The following is a 26,039-nucleotide window of genomic DNA, read 5'->3' as shown; positions in this document are numbered from 1 at the left end:
TCAGAATGCTCCATTATCAAAACCCTGTACACTGTAGACACCAGACAAGCAGTGGGCAGACAAACTATCTCAAGCAAGAAAGGGTTTTCTACCAGCAGTTGGAACTAAATCAAGGACTCTTCTGCTTGGACAATTTACAAGGTAAAGATCTATTTCAAGTCGGTTTAGAATGAACACAAGCTTTTACTAGAAAACCAGAGGATGTCTCTTTTTAATTGATTCTTATTAAAAATGTGTGTTTTTTAAGAAGTCCCTTTGATTTCAATGAAATCTTACTTGGAATTTATTTCGCCGAATGAAATAGGACTTGATTTGATTCTGCATAATGTTTTTCAAGTCAAAGTGAAGTAATTCAGGAACATTCCCGTAAACATGTTTTAAATAGTGCACTCAAGGTCTTGCCCCATAGTAAAAACAGTTCTGATTTATTTTTACTTGGGGTTTTCATACTTTTGCTGATTTGTTTATGAGATCCTTTTTGTGAGCCATCTTGAGTGTCTCATAAATTTGCCCAAGAAAGAGCAGTAGTTAGATACACCCACATGCAATCAATATGCCTTAACAGGTATGGGGATGTGACTATGTGATGGGAAAGGAGGAATTTAAATGCAAGTCACTCCTGAGCGGACATATGTTAACAAATAACCCATCACACACTGTTTTCCCTGAGTGGGCCACAATCCTATCTACACATTTGCCAAGGAATGAGTCCTGTTGAGCTCAGTGGGACTTACTTCGGAATAGGCATGTTAATAGGATCACGTGCTGTGAATCAACCCACTACCTATACCTTAACCAAAATATTATATTCCCAATGTTTGAGTGTCTTGTGATATTTCCCTTTAACAAATATTGTTGGCAGAGATTCCCCAGAAACTGCGCCCACTGTGCATGGGTATAGCCGGCGGTCATTCAATTAAATAAATAAAAATACTTAACTAAAAGTAGAAATTGTAGAAATATTTTGATAGATGTTTCTGAGCATTGGGGGGGCGGGGAGAGAAAGTAATTTTAAACAACTCTTGTTGAGACATTTCATTCTGAATCTGCTAGCCAGAGCCAGGCAGAGGATGATGGCAGGTGGGTGTCCTGCCCGCCACCAACATAAATCCTGGCTATGCCCATGACGTCGTGGTTCACTCTTGAGTTTAGACTCCCCCCCCCCTTTGATATTAAAATTGGAGCGATTAGTTCAGTGGGAGCAGCAAAGACCCTCGCTTTTCCGCAGCTCGCTGTTTTCTTTTGCACCTAACCTGGCTGTGCGCCCGGGAAAAGATCAAAGTGGAGCGTAAAGATAGTGTAAAGAGGCTTGGCAGGGTTTTTACCCCGCAAAGAACGCTGGCTTGGCTCGGGGGCGTGTGTGTGTGTGTGTGTGTGTTTTCCTCTTCTCCTTTTCCCCTCCCACTTCTCCCTGGGTTTCCCGACGGCGCACAGCCCTGCGCTCAGCAGACGGCCGGGTTGCTTCGCCGCTTGGTGCGCTCAGGGTGGGCGCACGTGTTTGGGGCTGCCTGGGATTGGCCGCGACGGGGATCCGGCGGGCGCTGCCACCTGGCGGGCTTGCTGATCCCGTATCCGGAGGCTTTCTCTCTCTCCCCCGTCCTTTTAGACCCAAGGCGGCGGCGTGCGCACCAGTCTCCTCCGGCAGCCGTCATGGGTAGGCGCAGCGCCTGGGAGCTGTGGGTCCTGGCGCTCTTCTTGCTCCGCTACGACGCAGCGCTGGAGCCCAGCAGCGCCTCTCCGGCGCGCCTCGAGGGGGAGGCCGGGCGCAGCAGCCCCGCCGCTGGCGCTGGGAAGAGCAGCGTCGCCCCGATCGCCGCCGGAGAGCAGCTGGAGGAAGAGGACACCGGCTTCTCCAACCTCTCCAAGGCGGTGGCGCCCGGGAAGGGTGACCGTGGGTCGTACCCGCCGTGCGCCAGGAAGACGGACATCGCCGAGGCGTTCAAGTATGTCAACACGGTGGTGGCTTGCGCCGTCTTCGTGCTGGGCATCATCGGCAACTCCACGCTGCTGCGGATCATCTACAAGAACAAATGCATGAGGAACGGCCCCAACATCCTCATCGCCAGCCTGGCGCTGGGAGACCTGCTACTCATCATCATCGACATCCCCATCAATTTGTACAAGGTAAGCGGCGGCAGACAGCAAGGCGCGCGGTTGGTGGCGTGGGAGCAGTGAAGCCGCAGACCTAAGCAGGGGGACTCGGGCGACGTCTTCTTGTTTCCTTTCTCTCTCCCCTCGCCCCCCGAAATTTTTATTAAAGTTTTAAGGAGACAATAGAATTATATCTAGAACCAGTGCTTTCCCCCCCTAAAAATGTTTAGGGGTACTCTCATTTTGACTCAAGAAAACCACCATTTTATAATTCAAATTGGGAAAAATAAATACAGTGGTACCTCGGGTTATATACGCTTCTGGTTACATACGCTTCAGGTTACATACTCCGCTAACCCAGAAATAGTGCTTCAGGTTCAGAACTTTGCTTCAGGTTGAGAACAGAAATCATGCTTCGGCAGCGCGGCGGCAGCAGGAGGCCCCATTAGCTAAAGTGGTGCTTCAGGTTAAGAACAGTTTCAGGTTAGGAACGGACCTCCGGAAAGAATTAAGTACTTAACCCAAGGTACCACTGTACAGTAAATGGACAAAAGTACAAAGTTTCACAAAATGTTTAGGGGTATGCGTACACCTGCATGCCCCCAGAAAAAAGCACTGTCTAGAACAAATGAAGTCAGAAAAAGAAAGAAATAGAAAGAAGAGGGAAGCAAAGAAAAAAAGGGGGGAAATCGTTCCAGTAGCACCTTAGAGACCAACTATGTTTGTTATTGGTATGAGCTTTCGTGTGCATGCACACTTCTCTAAGGTGGTACAGGAAAGAAAAAAAAAGAAAAGAGAGGAAAAAGTGGATAGATAGATCTATCTCCCTCTCCCTGTATTCTATTTATACTCCACTCTTCAATCCACATACAAAGATGTGAGTCTGCCTTGCCCAACCAGCGACATTTTCCTCTTAGCCTCACATCCTCAGAAAAGCCCACTCTTGCCTGTCTCCCACACAGGCTTCTCTCTTCTAACCATCCCCCCTCTCTCTGTATGTAGCTTCATTTATGCAAAGGACATTAATAAGAGCACTACCAGAAATTAGCAATCATAAAAAAGTTGTTGATTCCTTTTGAGGATGCTGGGCTTTAGTTTGAAATCGCTCTGTAATCTAAGTTTGAGGGACTCGGGTGGTAATAAAGGGGTGGCCTCTGAGGATGTGCAGAGTACATCACAGGCCTTGCTCATTAATGGTGGTCGACCCATGCATGCTTGCCGTTGAAAGGGCAAAGCTTCTTGGAAGGAGAATTGTGGAGTTTACGCACAGGATCCTTGCATCCATTAAAATAGAGGAGCGGTTTAAGTAGAATTAACAGTGCAGTCCTCTACATGCTTATTCTGAAGAAAGTTCCACCGTATTCACTGAGGCTTACATCCCAGAATTGCAGCCTAAGTCTTCTAAACAGTCTCGGTCATAAAATGTTTAAGCTCTAAAAAGAAACTACATGGCTACTAAGGGTTGCAAGTTGCTCAAGATTAAAATGAGTAAACAGCCATTTGTGGGGGTTTTCAAACAACTGATTTGTCAAAATTTGTCGTCTATGCCATGAAAATAAATAAAAACAGTATTAATTTTTTAAAAAAACAAAAATGAGTAGAAAAGGGTGTTTTTTTCAGTGAGAGGTGCTACTCAAGAGCACTCAAAAGGTTATACACTCTGCCCTGGAAACTCTTTCGTCTAATAACAGATATGTTGGGGTTGACAGCACTTAGTAGTGAAAGAAAGGAACTCTGCACATGGTCAGAGGCATTATCTACTTTATCATCTCTTCAGCGGTTCTAGGTCTGAACCCTTCTGTTGAAACCTGGTTTCTGAGTCTTGGTAATAACTGCTTGTCTTGGGCTGCAATCCTGTGCACACTTTCTTTGGTGTAAGTCCCATGAAACTCAGTAGAGTTTACCTTTGAGTAAATGGGCGCTGGCATGAATTGTCATGAGAACCGGGGTGCGCTTCATGAGGTGTGCAGAAACATTCACTTTTCACGCCCTCTTTGACTTTTCTATGAGAAACTCAGCCGGGAAATAGGTGAGTGTATAATTCTTTGTAATCACTGGGTCTTAAAGCGTGCCTTAACTCTGGTTGGATTTCATTCACATTGTACTGTATTTCACACTATGCAAAACAGAACTGAGGAATTTTCTGCTGTGATATTGAACAACACAAATATTCATATTGAGGATTTATTACAGGGCAGAGGATAATGTTAAGAGCCTTAAATTTTAAAAAGTAGACAAATTCATGAAAGATGGCAATATCACTGGATATTGTCTCAAAAACTCAATTTCCCCTGGAGTTTAGACGGCAGTCTTAATCCCATTTATTCTAGAGTAAGCCCCATTGTGGGACGCGGGTGGCGCTGTGGGTTAAACCACAGAGCCTAGGGATTGCCAATCAGAAGGTTGGTGGTTCGAATCCCCGCAACGGGGAGAGCTCCCGTTGCTCGGTCCCTGCTCCTGCTAACCTAGCAGTTTGAAAGCACGTCAAAGTGCAAGTAGATCAATAGGTACCGCTCCGGCGGGAAGGTAAACGGTGTTATCGTGCACTGCTCTGTTTCGCCAGAAGCGGCTTAGTCATGCTGGCCACATGACCCGGAAGCTGTACGCCGGCTCCCTCGACCAATAAAGCGAGATGAGTGCCGCAACCCCAGAGTCGGCCACGACTGGACCTAATGGTCAGGGGTCCCTTTACTATTTCCTTTAAGCCCCATTGCATTCTGTTAAACTTACTTCTGAGTAGGTATGGTTAGGATTACACTGTTAGAGATATACACAGCCTTATCTGATACCCCAGGCAATGAAGGTGATCTGTTGAGACTGGACTGCCCTTGTTAATACCAAGTATTGGAAGATATTTGAATATGAATAATTGGGCAGGGGTCAGCTTCGTGCTAGGGCCCTGGCTGGGGTCTTGGGGAGAGGCAGCAAGCCTTGAGGCATGTGGCTTAGCTCACTTGCTTGAGTCACTTATGGCCTCCGCAATTTTGACAAGTTTGACAAGGGAGAGAGCTACATTTGGGCAATCCTGGTTTGTGGAAGTTGCGTTTTATCAATCTTTTTATGATGTCCCATTGAGGTTCTGTTTGGCTGATGGTAGGATATATGACGCTGATGCACTGACCATTGGCCTGGCCCATCATTGCCCCATAGCATTGGGAATCAACTGAGCCACCATGATACTAATCACATTCCTTGACCAACAACTCTTTGGCCATTTCCTTCCGAAGTCCATCCCATTCTCAGCTGGTGGCATTGGACAGTTTAGTTGACTCATGTCTAGCTGGGATAGAACAGATCCTCAGTATGTGTGCAAAGGATGTGTCAGGGACCACAGTGACCATCCCAGCCACAATTCAAAACTTGCCAGTTTTGTTCCTGCTCCCAGCCCTTCCCACATTTGACAGAGGTTTAATGCACACCCAAAAAAGCCTTAATGGGGGCTTCCTGTACAACAGCATCCTCTTTCCTAAACCAATCCTGAAACTATTTCAGTAGTTGCCCTTGTAGTTTCTTTTGCAGTTGTTGAATTCCCAGAAATCAAGTTCATTTCGCTTGCTAGCTGATGCTTAGTGTTGTTTGTCAAATAAAAACGAACGCTCCCATTGTCACAGATATATGCAGATCTGTTTGACCCCGCATGTTGAATTTCCTGTACAAAAGCAGCAAGAGCTCAGAATTGCTTTGCTCATGAATTCCACACCCCCCTTGGCTTCCATCGCTGCAAAGCTCATTCAGAGCTCTCAGAAAAGCAGCGTCATCATCCGTTCATGCACATTTCTAGGGCAGTGACTAAGGAGAGGGGACCTGCCACATTGAGAGAGCAAGAAAGAACTTCTCATAGAACAGAGTCGTGGGGTTGAAAGGGACCTCGAGGATCATCTAGTCCAACCCCCTGCTGGTGCAGGCCATCTGCTGCCACAGCATCCGTCTCAAGTAACCTAGCATCCTTTGACTTCTGGGGTGTCAGCAACACTTTACACCAACTAGGGTGCTCCACATTCCATTCATTGCAACATTTTTACAGTCGTACCCATTCTGGAAGTCTTACAACTTCCAGAACGTTCGGAAGCCAAAGCATGGCTTCTGATTGGCTGTAGGAAGCTCCTGCAGCCAATCAGAAGCCGTGGAAGCGCCATTGGACGTTCGGTCAGAACACTCACTTCCAGGTTTCCATCATTCAAGAGCCGAAATGTAGGAGTACCAAAGTGTTCGACAACCAAGGTACAACTGTATTTTTTTAGTACAGTAAGTAAATGTATAGTCAGTCGTTGGCGGAATTGGAGGAAAGTGCCACAAAATGCTTTTGTGTTTCTCCTGGATGATGTTTTAGAGGAGCAGAGATCAAATACAGATTACCATTTCTACCACGCTGTAACTTACCGGTAAACCCATTTCCTGCATTATTGCAAAGTGGTGATAATTTTTAACATATTTCTACACAGGAGATGGGAATTCTTTTTATTATTATTATTATTATTATTATTAGCCCAGGGGTTCCCTTATAGACAATTTCCCAAGGGCCACATATTAGTGTTGGGCAGGGAGAGGCAGAGGCAGAAGTGGACAGACGGAACAAACATTACAAGAAAGGAGATTCCGACTGAACACCAGGAAGAACTTTCTGATGGTGTAAGCTGCTAGACATTGGAGTGGACTTCCTTGGAAGGTGGTGGACTCTCCTTCATTGGAGGGTTTTAAGCAGAGATTGGATGGCCATCACTTAACTCAGGCAGCGCAGAGCCAATGAGAGACATGGCCTTGGAGAAGGAGCAGAGACTGGGAATAATCCCAGGCTGGATAGAGGGGGGGGGCTGAGGTTTACATCCCCTCTTCTGCAGCATACAATAGGAATGGGGAACCAGTGACCCTTCAGGGGCTGTTAGACTACAACTCCCATCATCCCTTCTATTGGCGAAAGCTAATTGAATTTCCGTGAGTTTTTATGAGTCTGCTTCTTTTTGATGTTGCCCTCCAGTCTTCATTCACAGACCAATCCGCATCTGAGATTATCATGAGTGCTTTCAGCTGAGACTTCTGTATTAATTGAAACAGTTATCTTGGGGAGACTCGGAATAGATTCACACACACCCCTTTCTTTTTACAGGGGTACCTCAGGTTACATACACTTCAGGTTACATACGCTTCAGGTTACAGACTCTGCTACCCCAGAAATAGTACCTCGGGTTAAGAACTTTGCTTCAGGATAAGAACAGAAATTGTGCTACGGCGGCACGGCAGCAGCGGGAGGCCCCATTAGCTAAATTGGTGCTTCAGGTTAAGAACAGTTTCAGGTTAAGAACGGACCTCTGGAATGAATTAAGTACTTAACCCGAGGTACCACTGTACTCATTATAATAACTTCTGGGCTTCCCTATTTCAGAATATGGTAGAGTATTGCTGTGTGTGTAGACCATTCCTGTTACTCTCTCTGACCAGTTCTGAACCGATTTGCTAAATTCAACCTTTTATTCATGATATACATCAAACCTCAGCAATATCTCTTTAAATGACCACTTCACAGCTTTGAAAGGTATACACACAAAATTGATTCAAACAGGATAGTTAGCATGTGTGAAGCCTATGTTTTTCAAAGCACATCTATCAGGAATGGAAGTTTATTCCCGGCTGGATTTCTTATGGCTCCCTGTTAGGTTGGAAATCATGTCTTTGCAGCTACATAAAGTGTGAAGCTATGCTTGTTTGCAGTGGCTTCATGGTTATTATCCAGTGCTCTTAAATCTTTCTGTATCCCTTATCTGCATATCACTCCACACAAGCTTATCTTTTATCATCCCCTTCTGTCTCCTTCTCCCACTCCTGTCTCCATGCTTTTTGCCCTTTGCCTTTTAGCAGCTTCCCACTTCTCTGTGTTCATCAAAACCCTTCCTTCGTCTTCCCAAGTTCTGTATCTTCAGCACAGTATTTCTAACACTGCCTTAGCCTCGTCCTTTCTTCTGTTTCACTGCTTCTTCTCTATCCTATCCTCTCTAAGATTTGCCAAGTTTCAGTGCCTGGCTCCTTTTCCAGCTTGAAATAATTTTCTTTTTTAAAAAAATAAAAAATTATTAGATTTTCCACAATAATAACATAAACCACAAAGCAGAATAACACACAAAAACAGAAAAAAGAAAAGAAAAATACATGAGTGAACGAGAGAAAAAAGGAACACTAAACAGATAAACAATAACAACTAACTTAATTCTTTACAAATCCAACCTTTTAAACATCTTGGTTGACTTCCTCTAGTCCCTCCCTTCTGAGTTTCCTTGTAGTTGAAAGTAACAGCATTCCAATATATTTATGGAACTAAAACAATTTCCAATTATAGTCCATCTTATTCACATTTCTTAATATTCTAAATCCCATTTATTTAATTATAACTTCGTTTAATCCTAGGCCTATTTGTTTCTTTCAAGTAATTTCAATTTTTTTATATTACAGTATTGATTCAAATAGTCCTTAAATTTCCTCCAGTCCTCTTGAAACTCCTTTCTGGTCGCGGATTCTTCCAGTCAGATCAGCTAGCTCCAAAAAGTCCATCATCTTCATCTGCCAATCTTCCACTGTTGGTAATTCTTGTGTTTTTCATTTTTTAGCAAGTAATATTCGGGCGGCCGTTGTGGCATACAAAAATAATTTAACATCTTTCTTGGGCTTCAAATAATTTTCATCATGCCTCTCTTAACATTGATTTTAACATGACCGTGCATTTCAGATTATAGTGTAAGGCAGTTTTTCCTAGGAAGGTGCAGTTGTTCCCAGCCAATGTGACTGTGAATAATCAGATTTTTTTTTTTCTCCAGGACAAGTTCTATGAAACAATTCTAGGCTAACTGGTTTGATTGTTGCAGTAACCGAGAATCTTAGTAAAGCGGTTGCGTTATGTAATTAGTTATGTAATTTCTTCTTCTTCTCTGGATTTGATTTGCATAAATCATAGTATTCCGAGTTTTGCAGCGACAGCTCCCATGCTGCAAGAGCTAGATCTAAGAACCTGTTATCAACCATCTGTCTTCATGAGATGACGGACTTGTAAGCTCCTTGGATGGCTTGGAGTCATGTGGTTACATTTCTTCGGGCGGATGAAGGGTGCCAAACAGGATGAGCCAGACCCACTGCAAGGTGTCACATTTGTAGATTAAATGAGAAGGTTTTGGCTGGCATCCAAATTACATTTGGAAATGTGTCTGGATGCCTTTACATATACTTGGGCAACGTGGCTGCAGCCTTCTGTACGATTGTTCCCAAGTCACTCCCAGACATGCACAAAACATTACAGTGGTACCTTAATTTGTTCTGGAGGTCCGTACTTAACCTAAAACTGTTCTTAACCTGAAGCACCACTTTAGCTAATGAGGCCTCCTGCTGCCACCGCACTGCCAGAGCACGATTTCTGTTCTCATCCTGAAGCAAAGTTCTTAACCCGAGGTACTATTTCTGGGTTAGCGGAGTCTGTAACCTGAAGCGTCTGTAACCTGAAGCGTCTGTAACCTGAAGTGTCTGTAACCCGAGGTACCACTATATAGCCATGCGCTCGAACTCCCTTGCATCTTTGTAATGAGTGCACAAAATAGGCTTTCCGAAGGCTATCATGTAAGCGTGCCACAAAGCTCTACCACATGGCTATAAGGTTTTTAGACATTACTGAAAGTCTGGCTATGTAACCAGAATATTTTTTTACATTCCTGGGAGCAATATAAGAGAAGCTGCAGGTCTGTTGAAAAGCAAGCCTTCTATCAAAATACTGAGTGACCTCTAGGATTATTGGCATTGACGATATCACCATATCGAGAGTAAATCCCTCTTGCAGTTTGTATACATACCCAAATCACTGAAGCCATCTCTCTCTGGGGAAAAACCAAGGCACTTGGTAGGTCTGCACATTCCATACTGCTGATATTATCTTGCCAGGAAATGCCAAGATGATAAGCTGTGAAGATCCATCCATTTTGCTCTTCCAGCCTGTACAGTGGTACCTCGGGTTAAGTACTTAATTCGTTCCAGAGGTCCGTACTTAACCTGAAACTGTTCTTAACCTGAAGCACCACTTTAGCTAATGGGGCTTCCTGCTGCCGCCGCACCGCCGGAACACAATTTCTGTTCTCATCCTGAAACAAAGTTCTTAACCTGAAGCACTATTTCTGGGGTAGCGGAGTCTGTAACCTGAAGCGTATGTAACCTGAAGCGTATGTAACCTGAAGCGTATATAACCCAAGGTACCACTGTAATGGTCAACTGGTTCTAGTTGCTGTTGCTGCCCACACCCTACTCTCTCTCCCCAACAATTTGACTCGGATTTGAGAAATCCAGGTTGTTAGTACGCTTTGGGGAGTATCTGTGACAGCATCCACAAGCCGAGTCCTAAAAGTTGTGATTTCTGTTTTAAAGTCATGGCAACGAAATAAATATGGACCAATCTCTAACTTGTTTAACTTGCTTGGCTCACTCAAACCATGAAATTTGAGTCTGGAGGATCTGCAAACCCCTCTGAGCTCCAGAGCATTCATGAATCATGTCTCTATCTTATCACCCAGGCAGATAAAGCCATAGTCCTCTTACTGGGGACTGATTCAATTCCTAGTTATGCTGTGTGGGTGGGAGGCTCAAATCTTGCCTTCAAATCAGAGATACAGTATTTGTCTTACGACTTCAGTTTTCCATGCGCCCCACTGCATGAAACAAATTATTGCTTTTGAATACCTCCATCGCCTCTTCTCATCAGATTAAATATGCATTCATCTACATTTTTTCCCTTTTAAATCCAGGCTGCAAGCTTTATTTGACTTAATCAGTGCATTAATCAACTAAAGTTTCAATGAAGTCATTAAGCAGTGAGGGCCAGTTTTAATAAGGGAGCTGAGCTTTAAAGCACTCGTTGGATTTTTGAAATTTTGGTCCTGGCATGAGCCTGACATGAATTACGACGTGGAAATCAAAATATCAAAGGCAGCCTTTCCACCCAACAATGAGTGGTAGTCTTTGTTTAATAACTTTTAAGGTGTCTCACGTTTGCATCAACATCTCAAAAAGGCATTTATATTGGCATTTTGGTTTCATGATTTTTTTTTTAACCTAATGGGTAGGTTATTAATCAATTTAATAATGCCAGTTGGTTGGCAGCCCTTACCTGTCTATCTAGCCATTCATTCATTCATCCAACACTTTTGTATCCTGGGTGTTCAGAGCAACATGAATACATACATTTTATTTTCCTATTGATGAGGTTCAGTGTCTGAAGCACAGAGCATCGTCCTAATGCTTGTTGATAGCTATTACTTCTAGTTAATAAAATAGTCCTTTTTAATATTGCTTCCCTTGCTTAGGCCAGGCATACATGATTGGAATGAACCAAACATAGGATTGGTTAATCATTGTTAAGTTACATTAAAAATCAGTGGAATAGGGCAGTACAGTGGTACCTCGGGTTAAGTACTTAATTTGTTCCGGAGGTCCGTTCTTAACCTGAAACTGTTCTTAACCTGAAGCACCACTTTAGCTAATGGGGCCTCCTGCTGCCGCCGCACCGCCAGAACACAATTTCTGTTCTCATCCTGAAGCTAAGTTCTTAACCCAAGGTACTATTTCTGGGTTAGCGGAGTCTGTAACCTGAAGCGTCTGTAACCTGAAGTACCACTCTACATGTTTACTCAGTCAGATAAGGACCTCGTATGTATGGTGGAAAAAATAATGCATTAGGATTGCATTGACAACTTAACTTACTTCAAAAGTGAAACTTTTAGATTTGATACATGTCTTTCAAAAAGGATCAGTTCCCACTTTTTCACCACACATATATCTCTGGCCAATTGAAGTTATACAAGCCAGACTTTATTCATTACTAGCTTAAGTTCTGTTGATTTCCATGTGATTAATTTTTCCTGGATTAGGCCCGATCCGTGCGTTCGATGTTTCATTTCAATTTTCCTGAGCATGTTCTAGCAGCTTTATTATTTGGTCTGATTTCTAGGTGCCAGAGTTTAGCTTAGGCTGCAGCCTTATACCTGCTACCTGACTATAGTAATAGTTCAGTATTCGCTGTAAGGACATATTTCCATTTGATTCTCTTAACATATGTTCTACTCTTAAGGTTCTAAATCGCTGGTGGGGGGTTGCGGATATAGCTGCATAGAGGCACAAATTGTGATTGATATAGAATTGTTAACCCTTAGCTGATTGTTCACTCTTCGCAGCTCCATGCGGAAAACTGGCCTTTTGGGGCTGCCGTGTGTAAACTGGTCCCCTTCATTCAAAAGACATCGTTGGGCATCACCGTGTTAAGTTTATGTGCTCTCAGTATTGATAGGTAAGAAATAAGATCTTCATTCTATTTTTACCCAGTGTGCACATTTGGTATAAATTTAAATAGTAAGGTAAAGGTAAAGGGACCCCTGACCATTAGGTCCAGTCGTGACTGACTCTGGGCTCATCTCGCTTTATTGGCCGAGGGAGCCAGCATACAGCTTCTGAGTCATGTGGCCAGCATGACTAAGCCACTTCTGGCGAACCAGAGCAGCACACGGAAACGCCGTTTACCTTCCCGCCGGAGCGGTACCTATTTATCTACTTGCACTTTGACGTGCTTTAGAACTGGTAGGTTGGCAGGAGCAGGGACCAAGCCACGGGAGCTCACCCCATCACGGGGATTCAAACCGCCGACCTTCTGATCGGCAAGTCCTAGGCTCTGTGGTTTAACCCTCAGCGCCACCCGCGTCCCTTTTTAAATAGTAGATCCAGGAAAAAAATAATTCTGTTGCATGTTAGAGAAGAGATACTTAAAGGAACAGATGGGTATGGGCAATATATTTTTTTCTAAAGAAAAGTGTGCTGGAACGTACCTCCCCCAGAAGACCCACCACAGAGCCCAAAGAGGACCTCTTCAGGCTTGTGGGGTGGGGAGTGACTCCTCGCCAGCCAGAGGCCTATTGAGGTTGCTCTGCTGAGGTGCAGAGAAGCTACCTCGCTGCAGCTGAGCAGCTTAACAAAACTACACACACACACCCCACCACCGCCTCTCTGGCTCCTATGAGCTGAAGTAGTGTAGGCGCTTGCTCAGCTGAGGCATGGCTTTCCTGCATGCCAGCTGTTAGCTGGGAGGCTGAAAAGCCTCACCAAAGCCCCACTTGCCCCTCTGGCTTGCAAGGAGAACCTCTGTGGAGCCCGTAGAGCAGTGGTTCCCAACCTTTTTTGGGCCATGCACCACCTAAGCATCTCTAAAATCCTGATGCCCGTGACATATAATTCTTCTTATTCCAAAAGTGAACTCCTATTCACGTGGAGGAATCCTAAAAGGCCATTCACTGTTAATAACTCATTGTCGAATTGCCCCCCTTAAAAATCCAATTGCCCGCTGTTATGTACTGAGTTGAATAGGATCCAAAAGGCAGCAGTCTGATTGGTCATGGAACAATAGGGTCCAGAATGCAGCAGTATGATTGGTCCTAGAGCAATGCAGCAGTATGATTGGTCCGCAGGAGCCACCCAGTCCAGCTCCAGGTGGAAGTGAATCCACAACCTGATTGGCCTACAGGAGAATCCCAGAATTAGCCAATCACGTGCGGCCCATTGTGTAAATAATGTATATAAAGCAGATATTTTGGGAGAACTTTCATTCCTCACTACTATGAGCTGAATAAAGAGCATGAAATCCACACTTGACTCCGAGTATATTTCAACGGCCATGGAAGATATCCTCTTCCGACTCTGGAGAAGGTCTCCTCGTGAGCTATCTGCTGACCAGATTCAGATGGAGGCAGGAGCTGCTGTTATTGCTCACTTCCGAACATGTCATGCTTTCAGCTTCTGTTCTACAGGCGATTCTGGGACAGAAATAGGGCCTAAATAGTCACCACTTACGCTTAGGTTCACATCAGCAGGAGTGAGGAGGGAATGGGCTTTTAGTCCCAGCATAGTGTATGATCTGATCTAATCATCACCTCTTTCTTCCATTTAGGTATCGGGCAGTCGCTTCATGGAGCCGTATCAAGGGAATTGGAGTCCCAATGTGGACAGCGGTCGAAATCGTCCTGATCTGGGCCATGTCTCTTGTTTTAGCTGTCCCCGAGGCTTTAGGCTTTGATTTGATTACCCTCCCATACCACGGCCAGAAACTCAAAGTGTGTCTACTTAATCCCCGCCAGGAAACTTCTTTCATGCAGGTACGGTGTTCTCTCGTGAGCCAGCTGCTTCCGCGTTAAGAGATGTGTTTATTTAATAAAGTCATACCCTGCCTGTCTCAGAAATACACATCTGAGGAGGGTACAAATGATGTGCCTGTCTGTGTACTTGCAGACAAAGAGCAATGGTAAACACAAGACTCACAAAAAACCTGTGTCTTGACTTAACAGGGTTGCATTCAACTAACCTTCGTTCAGACTAGGCCCATGGAAGTGAATGGGTCTTAGTCATGGACATTAATTTCAGCAGGCCTACTCTTGAGTAAAAGTTTGTTGATTACAATCCACTGTGTGTTTTACAAGTTATTTTCCCTCTCAGTGGTCAGGAAGAGCTACATAACACTTAGGACTCAGCTAGATTGGTAAAGAAAAAGCATTGTATATGCATTGTATATGCGATATAACACTGTGACACCAGGTGGCGCTGTGGAGTCTCATCTTTCCCAACCGAATTTCCCTGTATGAGTTTACAATGCGTTTAACCGAAACGCTTCTTTGATGCGTCTAGATCCAGCCTTAGTCTTGATACGTGGACCCAGCTTGATACTTGATACGTGGACCCAGCTGGTATGAGTGTCAAGTGCTCGCTAACTAACCTTGACCTTTTTATTTTATTAAATTTACATACCCCCCCTTCATCAAAAGATCTCAGAGCAGTTCACAGAATAAAATACAAGATAAAACACAGTAAATAATTAAAAACAAACAGGAACCAAACCTTCCTACACACATTTTAAAGGCTGTAGGATGTTAATCAGCCAAAGGCCTGGCTGATGAGCAACATTTTTGCCTAAAAGTGAAGGCACCAGGCGAACCTCCCTGGAGAGAGTATTCCACAAGCGAGAAACCACTACAGAAAAGGCCCTATTGTTGTATTGCCACCCTCTGGATCTCACATGGAGGAGGCACACGAAGAAGGGCTCAGAGGATGAACACAGAGTCCAGGGTGGTTTATATGGGGAGAGGCAGTCCTTGAGGTATTGCAGTCCTGAGCCGTTAAAGGCTTTATAGGTCAAAACCAGCAGGCCAGGAAGCTGATTTGGCAGCCAGTGCAGTCTCCTTTCCCATCATATTCGTCCCTTCTAGAGAAGAGCTCCTCCCCCCCCATTGTTTATCTCTCACACAGCTAATCTCCCCTAGCAGTTGGCAAGAAAAGCAGGCGAGATTAGCCAAGGAAGGAAGGTTACTGGCTCCTCCTTCCTTGCGAGTATAGTTCAGCTGGGGCTCCCACGTCTCTCAGAGCAGAGAGGAAGGCATGGGGCAAGTGAGTACATTGAGTCCCTTCATTTTTCCTCACCTGTGCGGCAAGGATGGAGAACTTGTGGTCCTCCGAGTGGTGATGGAGTGGGACTCCCATGTCAGGTGGGGTGCTGCTTTTCTCCTGGGCACCAGTTCTTCCGGCCAACCTGCCTGCTGTGGGACTCGGAGGCAGCATCCCCCACAAGGGCATATTCTTATGAGACTCCAGTGGGCCAATTTCTTAATGAAGGTACTCTGAACATGCCAGTCTATTAGGTTTGGCGTGTGATACTCTGTACATCGTGGACATGCATGTGTCCTTGACTGCCATTATAAAGCAAAGTTATTGTAAGTAATGGCAACTTAAATTGATGGAATATGTACAGCTTGCAGATTTAACATATAGAATAAGAAAACAAGAAGAGCAGGCGTTTAAGGAAGATTGGAAAATGTTTATTGAATATATGGGGGGGAATTGTGTACACTTGAAAACGATGGCAGCATTAAGATAAATTCAACAGTGTAAATAAGTTTTAATGGGGTGTAATAATGGAATACCGGATGGTTTGGTTTATGTAAAATATGCAGGGATTTATGGTATGCAAAATCAACTATGGAAAGAGAAGAAGGGAAGTCACTGATATTTTAAGGTTGTTTAAATGAATATTCTAAAATGTAAAGCAGAAAAAAATAATTAAAAAATATAAAACAAAATTATTTTTTTCATTCCCTCCTCCTCCTAGCTTTACAAGGACGCTAAAGACTGGTGGCTCTTCAGCTTTTATTTCTGCTTGCCCTTGGCAACCACGGGCCTTTTCTACACTTTGATGACCTGCGAGATGCTCAGGAAGAAGAGTGGGATGCAGATCGCTTTAAACGACCACTTAAAACAGGTAAAGATCATACAGAATCATATAATTGTAGAGTTGGAAGGGGCACCAAGGGGCATCTAGTCCAACCCCCCTGCGATGCAAGAATCCTGCCTACAGCCATCGCTGGGTGGCCTCAAACCAGCAACCTTCTGGTTAACAGCCAGACACACTGGCCTATCTCCCTGACATTGTATACATCCTATTTTGACGAAAATTTCTTCCCCAGGAAATTTTTCTCTAGATGCTGTCGCTGGGTGGCCTCGAACCAGCAACCTTCTGGTTAACAGCCAGACACACTGGCCTATCTCCCTGACATTGTATACATCCTATTTTGACGAAAATTTCTTCCCCAGGAAATTTTTCTCTAGATGCTGTCGCTGGGTGGCCTCGAACCAGCAACCTTCTGGTTAACAGCCAGACACACTGGCCTATCTCCCTGACATTGTATACATCCTATTTTGACGAAAATTTCTTCCCCAGGAAATTTTTCTCTAGATGCTGTCGCTGGGTGGCCTCGAACCAGCAACCTTCTGGTTAACAGCCAGACACACTGGCCTATCTCCCTGACATTGTATACATCCTATTTTGACGAAAATTTCTTCCCCAGGAAATTTTTCTCTAGATGCTGTCGCTGGGTGGCCTCGAACCAGCAACCTTCTGGTTAACAGCCAGACACACTGGCCTATCTCCCTGACATTGTATACATCCTATTTTGACGAAAATTTCTTCCCCAGGAAATTTTTCTCTAGATGCTGTCGCTGGGTGGCCTCGAACCAGCAACCTTCTGGTTAACAGCCAGACACACTGGCCTATCTCCCTGACATTGTATACATCCTATTTTGACGAAAATTTCTTCCCCAGGAAATTTTTCTCTAGATGCTGTCGCTGGGTGGCCTCGAACCAGCAACCTTCTGGTTAACAGCCAGACACACTGGCCTATCTCCCTGACATTGTGTACATCCTATTTTGATGAAAATAACTTTCCCAGGAAAGTTTTCTCTCAATGCTTTTTGTAGCACTCAAGCAGGCTAAAGTGCGGTCTTCATCTGCCTCGGTGAATGATAACAAGCAGGTTGATAGGAGCAAACAGGCTTTGTTTCCAGGGTTTCGGTAAAGATGCAGATGGTGGACAGTGTGGGGAAATGGGACAGGAGAAGCTATGGCTTTGGCATCTTCACTGGGACATTTTAAAAGTATAGCATCAATCGCCAGGTTGTACCCAGGGTATCCATAACCTTTGCTACATACAGTGATAGCTTTTGCATCCTCTGCCTAGTCTTTCCGGTGGTTGCTCCTTAAAAGTGGAGGGTGGTATTCAACGAAATAATTCCATGTGTGGAATGGCTTTCAGTTGTGCAATAGGATTTCCCCGTCCCCCTGCACACACCCTGCACTATCCGCATATCTTCTCTTGGGGGGCTGGAGAATCCCACAGGATAGATTTAAGGGGTGTGTGGCAGGAGGAGAGGGGTGTGGGGAGTCCGGTTGCACAAGCAGTTGTTGTTCTGCTCCTGCCATTATTTAGATGAACGCCACCTGGAATACACAGGAAACAAGGGAAAAAGACACACAATTTCTAAGCTAACCACAGTTTGAAGATGAAATACCACACCCTCTTGGGGTCAAGGAAGGCATAGAGAGGTCTCCCCCCAAACCAGAATACCAATAACCATAGTTAACACCTCTCACTTGATCCTGCATAGTCCATGCTACCAATCTCACAGTGGCAAGGTTTTATCATTGTATATTTTGTAAAGTGGGGACGCAGGTGGCACTGTGGGTTAAACCACGGAGCCTAGGACTTGCTGATCAGAAGGTTGGCAGTTCGAATCCCCGCGACGGGGTGAGCACCCATTGCTCGGTCCCTGCTCCTGCCAACCTAGCAGTTCGAAAGCGCGTCAAAGTGCAAGTAGATAAATAGGTACCGCTCCAGCGGGAAGGTAAACGGCGTTTCCGTGTGCTGCTCTGGTTTGCCAGAAGCGGCTTAGTCATGCTGGCCACATGACCCAGAAGCTGTACGCCGGCTCCCTCGGCCAGTAATGCGAGATGAGCGCTGCCACCCCAGAGTCGGCCACGACTGGACCTAATGGTCAGGGGTCCCTTTACCTTTTATATTGTAAAGTCATGTTCCTAGTCAATAGAAAAATTGTTTTCTTCTGTTCAGGAACACATGTTTGAGGTGTGGAGTTCACAGTTGTGGCACACCACCGAGCAAATTATACTTAATACCAGACAAGAAGTAGTAAAAAACAGGCAGCATGTTAAAACTTGGCCTAAAAGAATATACCAATTTATTACAAACCAGAGAGATGGATTACTTATATCAGGGGGAGCCACAAGGGCAGAAAAAGGATCTGCAAGTGGGTTTCCCACCAAGGTTGATGAATACAAACATATGTGGTGTGTACAAGAAGGTTGGTTATGCATGCATAGGTCTGGTGGAGGGTTCGAATCCTTGTCATCCTTGTTATTTATTTATTAAATTTTTATACCGCCCTGTACCCACAGGTCTCAGGGCAGTTCACAATCATGTTAATGGGTGCTCATGTGACTATGTGGTAGCCTCAGGCATAGAGGCTCTGACTAGGCCAGGCATGTCCAAAGTCTGTTTCGGTGGCCTAATTTGGCCCACCAGTTGGTTTAATTCTGCCCCCTGTGGCAGTTCATTTCCTGGGATAAAATCCTAAAAAAAACCTTTAAAAAACCTCAACAACTTCAACCCTTAAAAAGCTCAAAAACAACTTTGGGGTAACATTATACAAAAAGCCTCAACAACTTCAATCCTAAAAAAAGGTTAACAACTTTGGTCGGCCCTCACGGCCCTTCACTTCATCAAATCTGGCCCTCTTTGAAAAAAGTTTGGACACCAGTGGACTAGGCCAAATCAATATGGGCCTTGGGTGGCTGAATTAGAGGTTTGGCATTTGTGTTTCCTGGGGCTCTCACACTACCACACATAGAGTCGTGCCTTCTGCTTGATATACTCCATAGGCAAAATGGTGATTTCAAGGGCTGGCGAGGCTGAGCTCCTGAGATAATAGCATGCAACCAAGTAATGCCAGGCATGCGTCAGGGACTGGCAGGGCGCTGAGAAGCTGGCAGCAGAGGAAGGGAGGCTGGAGTCTTTGACTCAGGAGAGGGGTCCAGTGATGTGTGGGGACCTGTATGAGCCAGGAGGCAAGAGTCAGAGGCAGGGAAGCTTCAGAGCTGAAGCACGGAGCACAGTAGGGGTCGGAGGAAGACGCAGGTCAGGTCAAGGCCAAAAGCCACCACTGTCTCCTAGAACCAGGAGAGGATTGAAGAGGGAAGAGCAGAGGTGGCTTCCACACAGGTGCAGCCTCTGGCTGTGTGTTCGCAGCCAATCGGAAAGTACAGTCATACCTTGGATCCCGAACGCCTTGGTATTTGGACATTTTGGCTCCCGAATGCCACAAACCTGGAAGTGAGTGTTCTGGTTTGCGAACATTCTTTGGAACCCAAACGTCCAATGGGGCTTCTGATTGGCTGCAGGAGCTTCCTGCAGCCAATCAGAAGCCGCGCCTTGGTTTCTGAACATTTTGGAAGTTGAACGGACTTCTGGAATGGATTCCGTTCGACTTCCAAGATACAACTGTATATAAAGTGGAGGAAGGGAGGGCCATTGCTGCAACTACTCCATAGAGCGCACATCGCACTATTTATTTATTTTTATTTATTGAATAGACTGGTGTGGGGCTATTTGGAGCCATAGAAACTATTTTAAGTGTCCACTTTTGACAATAAATCATCATCATCATCATCATTATTATTATTATTATTATTAATACCCCACCCTCCCCAGCCAAGGCCAGGCTCAGGGCGGCTAACAACCAATAATAAAAACGAGTTGAATACAACTTAAAAACTTAAAATACAACATTAAAACAATTAAAATGCAGCCTCATCACAGGAGAAGGAAGGGAAAAGAAAGGGGGGGGTCAAATTGACTCCAAGTGTTAACACTCTGCCATGTGCATTTTTTTGGCTGGGGAGCATCCACAACAGCATGTCTTGTTTCATTGGTGCTATTTTGGTTATGTAGGTGAGCCCTTGAACTATAGAAAGTCTGTCTGAATCACACGTTAGTGTGTCGGCTGCAGTGCGTAGGCGTGACCTGCGACCATTCCCCACGCTCCTCCTGGGGCTGGAAAGGGGTTGGTTTAACCTCCGGTTTTCTAGTAAAGCTGAATTACTGTGCCGCAAAATGATGCTTGTCTAAAAAGCGTGTCACCATCGTGAAAAGTTTCGGAAGTAGCAGTTGCTGTTCTTTTGCTAGTTTGTTTGTTGGAAGAATTCAAAGTAGATCAAAGAGCAATGGTCAAAAAACCCCAAAAGCAAAATGCGCAGACTTTTCTTTTGAAGTATCATGCAATATTTTGCCCAGTGCCCTTGTTTTTTTCATAGCTAGAAGCCAGAAGTGTGCCAGTGTGTGTAGGAGAAACATAATGCAGAGACTGGTCAGGGATCATGTTCCAATTGAAATGTTCAGCTTCATTAAGTATGACCCGTTTCCCCATTTTCAATGGGTGTTTCTTTGCTTTCAGAGACGCGAAGTGGCCAGAACCGTGTTCTTCTTAGTGCTCGTCTTCGCTGTGTGTTGGCTTCCTCTCCACCTTGGTAGGATACTGAAGTTTGCTCTTTACGATGCGAGTGACCCAAACAGATGCGAACTTCTGAGGTAGGGCTCCTCTGATGAAACGCTTCCCAAGATAGCGCTGCCATTTTGATTTACTCCCCCAAAGGTGGCATTTATGCAGAGCCAATTTATACAGCAAGTGGCCCTCTGAGATCATTGTGAGGAGCGTATATGGCAGCCAGTGGACATGCTGTGGACATGCTGTGGACATGCTGGAGTGCAAGTCTGTCTGGTCCAGTGCCCAGTCTAATTGTGGCTTTTTGTAAAACCCCTATGTGGTTCCTATATATGTGTTAAAGGTAAAGGTAAAGGGACCCCTGACCATTAGGTCCAGTCTTGATCGACTCTGGGGTTGCGGCGCTCATCTCGCTTTATTGGCCGAGGGAGCTGGCGTACAGCTTCCGGGACATGTGGCCAGCATGACTAAGCCGCTTCTGGTGAACCAGAGCAGCAAACGGAAACGCCGTTTACCTTCCCGCTGGAGTGGTACCTATTTATCTACTTGCACTTTGACGTGCTTTCGAACTGCTAGGTTGGCATTAGCAGGGACCGAACAACGGGAGCTCACCCCGTCATGGGAATTCAAACCACCGACCTTCTGATCGGCAAGTCCTAGGCTCTGTGGTTTAACCCACAGCGCTACCCGCGTCCCTTTATATATGTGTTGCATCTGCACTATTCAGATTCGGCCATAATACAGGTGGCTCAGAAGTAGGTATACAGCTGAATCAATGAAATACTATTACTAATAATAATAATTAGTAATAATAATTTATTATTTATACCCCGCCCATCTGGCTGGGTTTCCCCAGCCACTCTGGGCAGCTTCCAACAAAAGATTAAAAGTACATTAAAACATCAGTCATTAAAAACTTCCCTAAACAGGGCTGCCTTCAGATGTCTTCTAAATGTCAGGTAGTTGTTGATTTCCTTGACATCTGATGGGAGGATGTTCCACAGGGCGGGCGCCACTACCGAGAAGGCCCTCTGCCTAGTTCCCTGCAACCTTGCTTCTCACAGGGAGGGAACTGCCAGAAGGCCCTCGGTGCTGGACCTCAGTGTCCGGGTTGAACGATGGGGGTGGAAATTTATCACAACACATTATATGGGTACACATAACTGACACGCAACAAAGTGGCAGTTAAACTTCAGCTGGAGAGAATAGTGCGGCAGTTGGGGGGGAATAATCAGATAAAAGGATTATTTTTCTTTACTGATATTGTGAACGAGAACAGCGAACCTGAATGAAGAACAAAGAAAGTGGATTCGTGTGCATGCACACGAAAGCTCATACCAAGAACTAACTTAGTTGGTCTTTAAGGTGCTACTGGAAGGAATTTTTTAATTTTGTTTTGACTATGGCAGACCAACACGGCTACCTACCTGTAATTTTAGGCTGCCCTGTATGCTTGATCTTTAGCCTCTGAGAGCTTCCATGATGCTTTTCACAATAAAATACGCAGAAAATTTCGCTGATGAAGTGAGACTGAGGTGTGCAGCACAGTCTAGGGTGGAGCCAGAGTGAAATTCCACAGGCCAAAAAGTGATGGCAAGGAAAGCAGTGTAGTCCTGATTGAAAGCATGGGAAGACAATATCCTCCTTTGCACTGTGTTTATTCACCACCACCAAATGAATTCATCCTTTTTTTCTTGTCTTTCATCCTTCCTACCAGACTTCCTTCTTTGTGACCTACCTCCTATTTATGATCTTGATTTCCCCACCAAAACAACCCCAAGAAGTCCAGCAGTGCTACCTGAAATCTTTTCCTAATCTGACTACCTTAAATCAGTCGTGGGGAGGAACCAACGGTCCTCCAACTGTTGTCTCCTGCATGAAAGCCCTAGATTCCCAACGAGACACACCCAGCCTGTAGAACTATTTGCTCACTCTTTAAGGGAAGCTCCCATTGTACACTGGACCAAAATAGCTAGTTTCTTCTGGAAAGACTAGAGCAGTTTCCCCCCTGCTTTCAGAAGATAGTGTGATTAGCAGCCTGCTTCCACAAATGAGAAATTCCTTATTTTGAAGTCTTTCAAAATAACTACAGGGGAAAATGTTCTAGGATCACCCACCTAGCTTCATGGGTGAGTGAGGAATTGAACCTATTTCTCCCTGTTCCTAGTCCAGCACTATTTACCTCTATATCACACGTGCTCCCTAGTTGCAGTAGACTTCCTAACACGTCCTGGTGCTTAACTATCTTTAAATAAAGAATTTCAACTATTTTTCATCTTTTTCCCCCATGCAGCTTTTTGCTCATATGGAACTACATTGCTATGAACATGGCATCCCTGAATTCCTGCATTAATCCAATTGCTCTCTATTGGGTGAGCAAAAGATTCAAAAACTGCTTTAAGGTAAGAAGTCTTTGTTGAAATGTGCTTTTATAGAAACCCTCAGGTTAAGGGAAAAATCCAAACCCAAGACCCGCTGGGATGAGACCTTGAGGTGTGCCTGGGATAATGAACTGGACAGGTTTTGTTTCTGCTTAAAGGCGCTGGCAAACAAAATTATCAAGGTGTCTAGTGCAAATTTACTATATAAAAGTGTTCCTTCTTTGCACAGTTTCCACATGAATCAGCTGCTCTCTAGGGGCATCCCTAAGGACTACAACTGTGGTTGTCCCATTGATTCCTTAGCACTGTCAACTTACAGACTAGGAGGAGGGGACTCCTAATTCAATAGGGAGCACACATTTTCAAAACCTGGGATAAGAAAATTCGGGGAGAAAGAAGAGCCACAGAAGCAATTGGCTCTAGTTCTCCAGCAAGTCCACCTCCTACTTGGAGGAGCAGTGAGGTAGACCATGGACTGGAGAGACTGAAGTGGTGTAGTGGTTAAGGGTGTTGGATGAGAACCTGCGAGATCTGAGTTCAGGTCCTTACAACTTGGCCTCAGTCCAGTATATCTGAAGGAGCGTCTCCACCCCCATCGTTCTGCCCGGACACTGAGGTCCAGCGCCGAGGGCCTTCTGACGGTTCCCTCACTGCGAGAAGTCAAGTTACAGGGAACCAGGCAGAGGGCCTTCTCGCCCTGTGGAACGCCCTCCCACCAGATGTCAAAACGAACAACAACTACCAGACTTTTAGAAGACATCTGAAGGCAGCCCTGTTTTGGGAAGCTTTTAATGTTTGATGCATTACAGTATTTTAATATTTTGTTGGAAGCCGCCCAGAGTGGCTGGGGAAGCCCAGCCAGATGGGCGGGGTATAAATAATAAATAATTATTATTATTGGTGACCTTGGGCCCTGAGCCTAACTCTCCCTCACTGGGTGGATGCAATAAAATGGAGGAGGGGGGAACCATGCAACTTGGAGAAAAGTTAGGATAGAAATGTAAACATACCGTATTTTTTGCTCTATAAGACTCACTTTTTCCCTCCTAAAAAGTAAGGGGAAATGTGTGTGCATCTTATGGAGTGAATGCATGCTGCGCAGCTATCCCAGAAGCCAGAACAGCAAGGGGGATTTCTGCTTTCACTGCACAGTGATCCCTCTTGCTGTTCTGGCTTCTGAGATTCAGAATATTTTTTTTCTTGTTTTCCTCCTCGAAAAACTAGGTGCGTCTTGTGGTCTGGTGCGTCTTATAGAGCGAAAAATACGGTAAATAAATTGCAACCCCAAAAAAGAGTTCTGAGTTTTTGGTCAGAAATAGGTAGTAGGCATTCTCTATATTGAAGTGTTGCACCAAGCCTTCTAATAAGGGATTCTGCTCTCTTTCAAGTCATGTCTGTGTTGCTGGTGCCATTCGAAAGATATGCTGTCCCTGGAAGAGAAGCACTCCTGCTTAAAGTTCAGAGCCAATGATCACGGGTATGACAATTTCCGCTCCAGTAACAAGTACAGCTCGTCTTAAGAAAGGGAAGTGTACCCTCAGCTCCTGCGACAAAAGACTGTTAACGTTAAAAACAGCAGATTTCCGGGGAGAAACGAGTTTGGAGTTTGCTCGGGAAACCAAATTGCAAAACTTTGCTTACAGTCTGTACCAGTTGTGATTACGCACGGCGCCCGTAGCTATTTGAACACATGAAAATCACCAGGAGACGCAAAAAAAGAAAACCCCTTGTTGAAAGCACTTAAACTCTTCGGAATGAGCACTTCCAGATCACTCTCCAATCCTGTGAACGAAACAACTCTGTATTCATTGAACTAGCCCTGGGAGCCTGAGTAATAATTCTTTGTATATAGTATACCATGGGTATTGTTTAGGACAAAGCCAGCTTTGTCTATAAATTACTGTAATCTTTCTTTCTTTCTTTCTTTCTTTCTTTCTTTCTTTCTTTCTTTGGTGGGAGAGATTAAAAGATACAGGCGTGTCCAAAACATAATCCCTTATCAAATGTGCAAATTGCATCTTGATGCATTAAGCATGTCGCATCGTGTCGTGGAGTAAAAACCAAACCAAACACCACCACAGCTTTAAAAATATATCAATATTTTACCCACATAGCCAGAAACAAAATTAAAAGAGCATAATCCGGCTCAAAACAATCTGCTGTTAAGTAAGAAAAATGCAAGCGTGTCCATGTAGGGAGGATTGGCAGCAGGGAAAAGCAACGCAACTGAATTTTTTAAAACGCCAGCAGAGTCCTGAAGCCATAAGCATGTCAGCAGGAACTCAGCTGCATTCCACTGGTGGAAATGGCAAGTAAAACCAATTTCTCATCAGAGGATCCGATCAGGCCTGCACAGCCTCATGATCTACAAAGCTGCATTCACCCCACCAGGCAGGCAGCAAACCCAAGAAGGCTGATCAGGCTCCTGGCAAGTCCGTTTACATAAGCAGGGATCTGTGTTTGGCCTAGCGAGCCACAAGCTGTAGAGTGATTGAGGTAAGGACGATAGAGGAATTTGCAGGAGCAGAGTGGAATGCGTCTTTGGAGACTGGTCTTCTTTCCGTGGGGAAAATGTATATTCTTCAACAGCTCTGCCTGAGAACAAACAGTAGGAGTGGCTAACTTCTGGTCAGCATCTGGTACTCCATTTTCTGAAGCCTAAGCAATTCAGGG

General features: G+C 44.8%; 1 protein-coding gene across 1 annotated transcript; it reads left to right on the top strand.

Moving 5' to 3' along the window:
• On the top strand, positions 1-25,278 carry EDNRB (endothelin receptor type B). The gene is made up of 8 exons (XM_081858202.1): positions 1-141; positions 1,607-2,124; positions 12,282-12,394; positions 14,042-14,246; positions 16,247-16,396; positions 20,938-21,071; positions 23,279-23,387; positions 24,755-25,278. Exons 1-8 carry the CDS (start codon positions 6-8, stop codon positions 24,884-24,886), a joined length of 1,497 nt encoding a protein of 498 aa, XP_081714328.1. The 5' UTR covers positions 1-5; the 3' UTR covers positions 24,887-25,278.
• Positions 25,279-26,039: the final 761 nt, after the last annotated feature.

The sequence above is a fragment of the Podarcis erhardii genome (genome assembly GCF_964252035.2).
Source record: "Podarcis erhardii genome assembly, chromosome: 4".
Lineage (NCBI taxonomy): Eukaryota > Metazoa > Chordata > Lepidosauria > Squamata > Lacertidae > Podarcis > Podarcis erhardii.
This window is presented reverse-complemented; position numbering and strand designations above follow the sequence as displayed.

Excerpts from the sequence above, each read along its gene's own strand:
- EDNRB (XM_081858202.1), top strand. The coding sequence starts at position 6 with ATGCTCCATTATCAAAACCCTGTACACTGTAGACACCAGACAAGCAGT. Across the intron at positions 16,397-20,937 it reads TAAACGACCACTTAAAACAG|AGACGCGAAGTGGCCAGAAC; the intron begins GTAAAGATCATA and ends CTTTGCTTTCAG. Across the intron at positions 21,072-23,278 it reads AACAGATGCGAACTTCTGAG|CTTTTTGCTCATATGGAACT; the intron begins GTAGGGCTCCTC and ends TCCCCCATGCAG.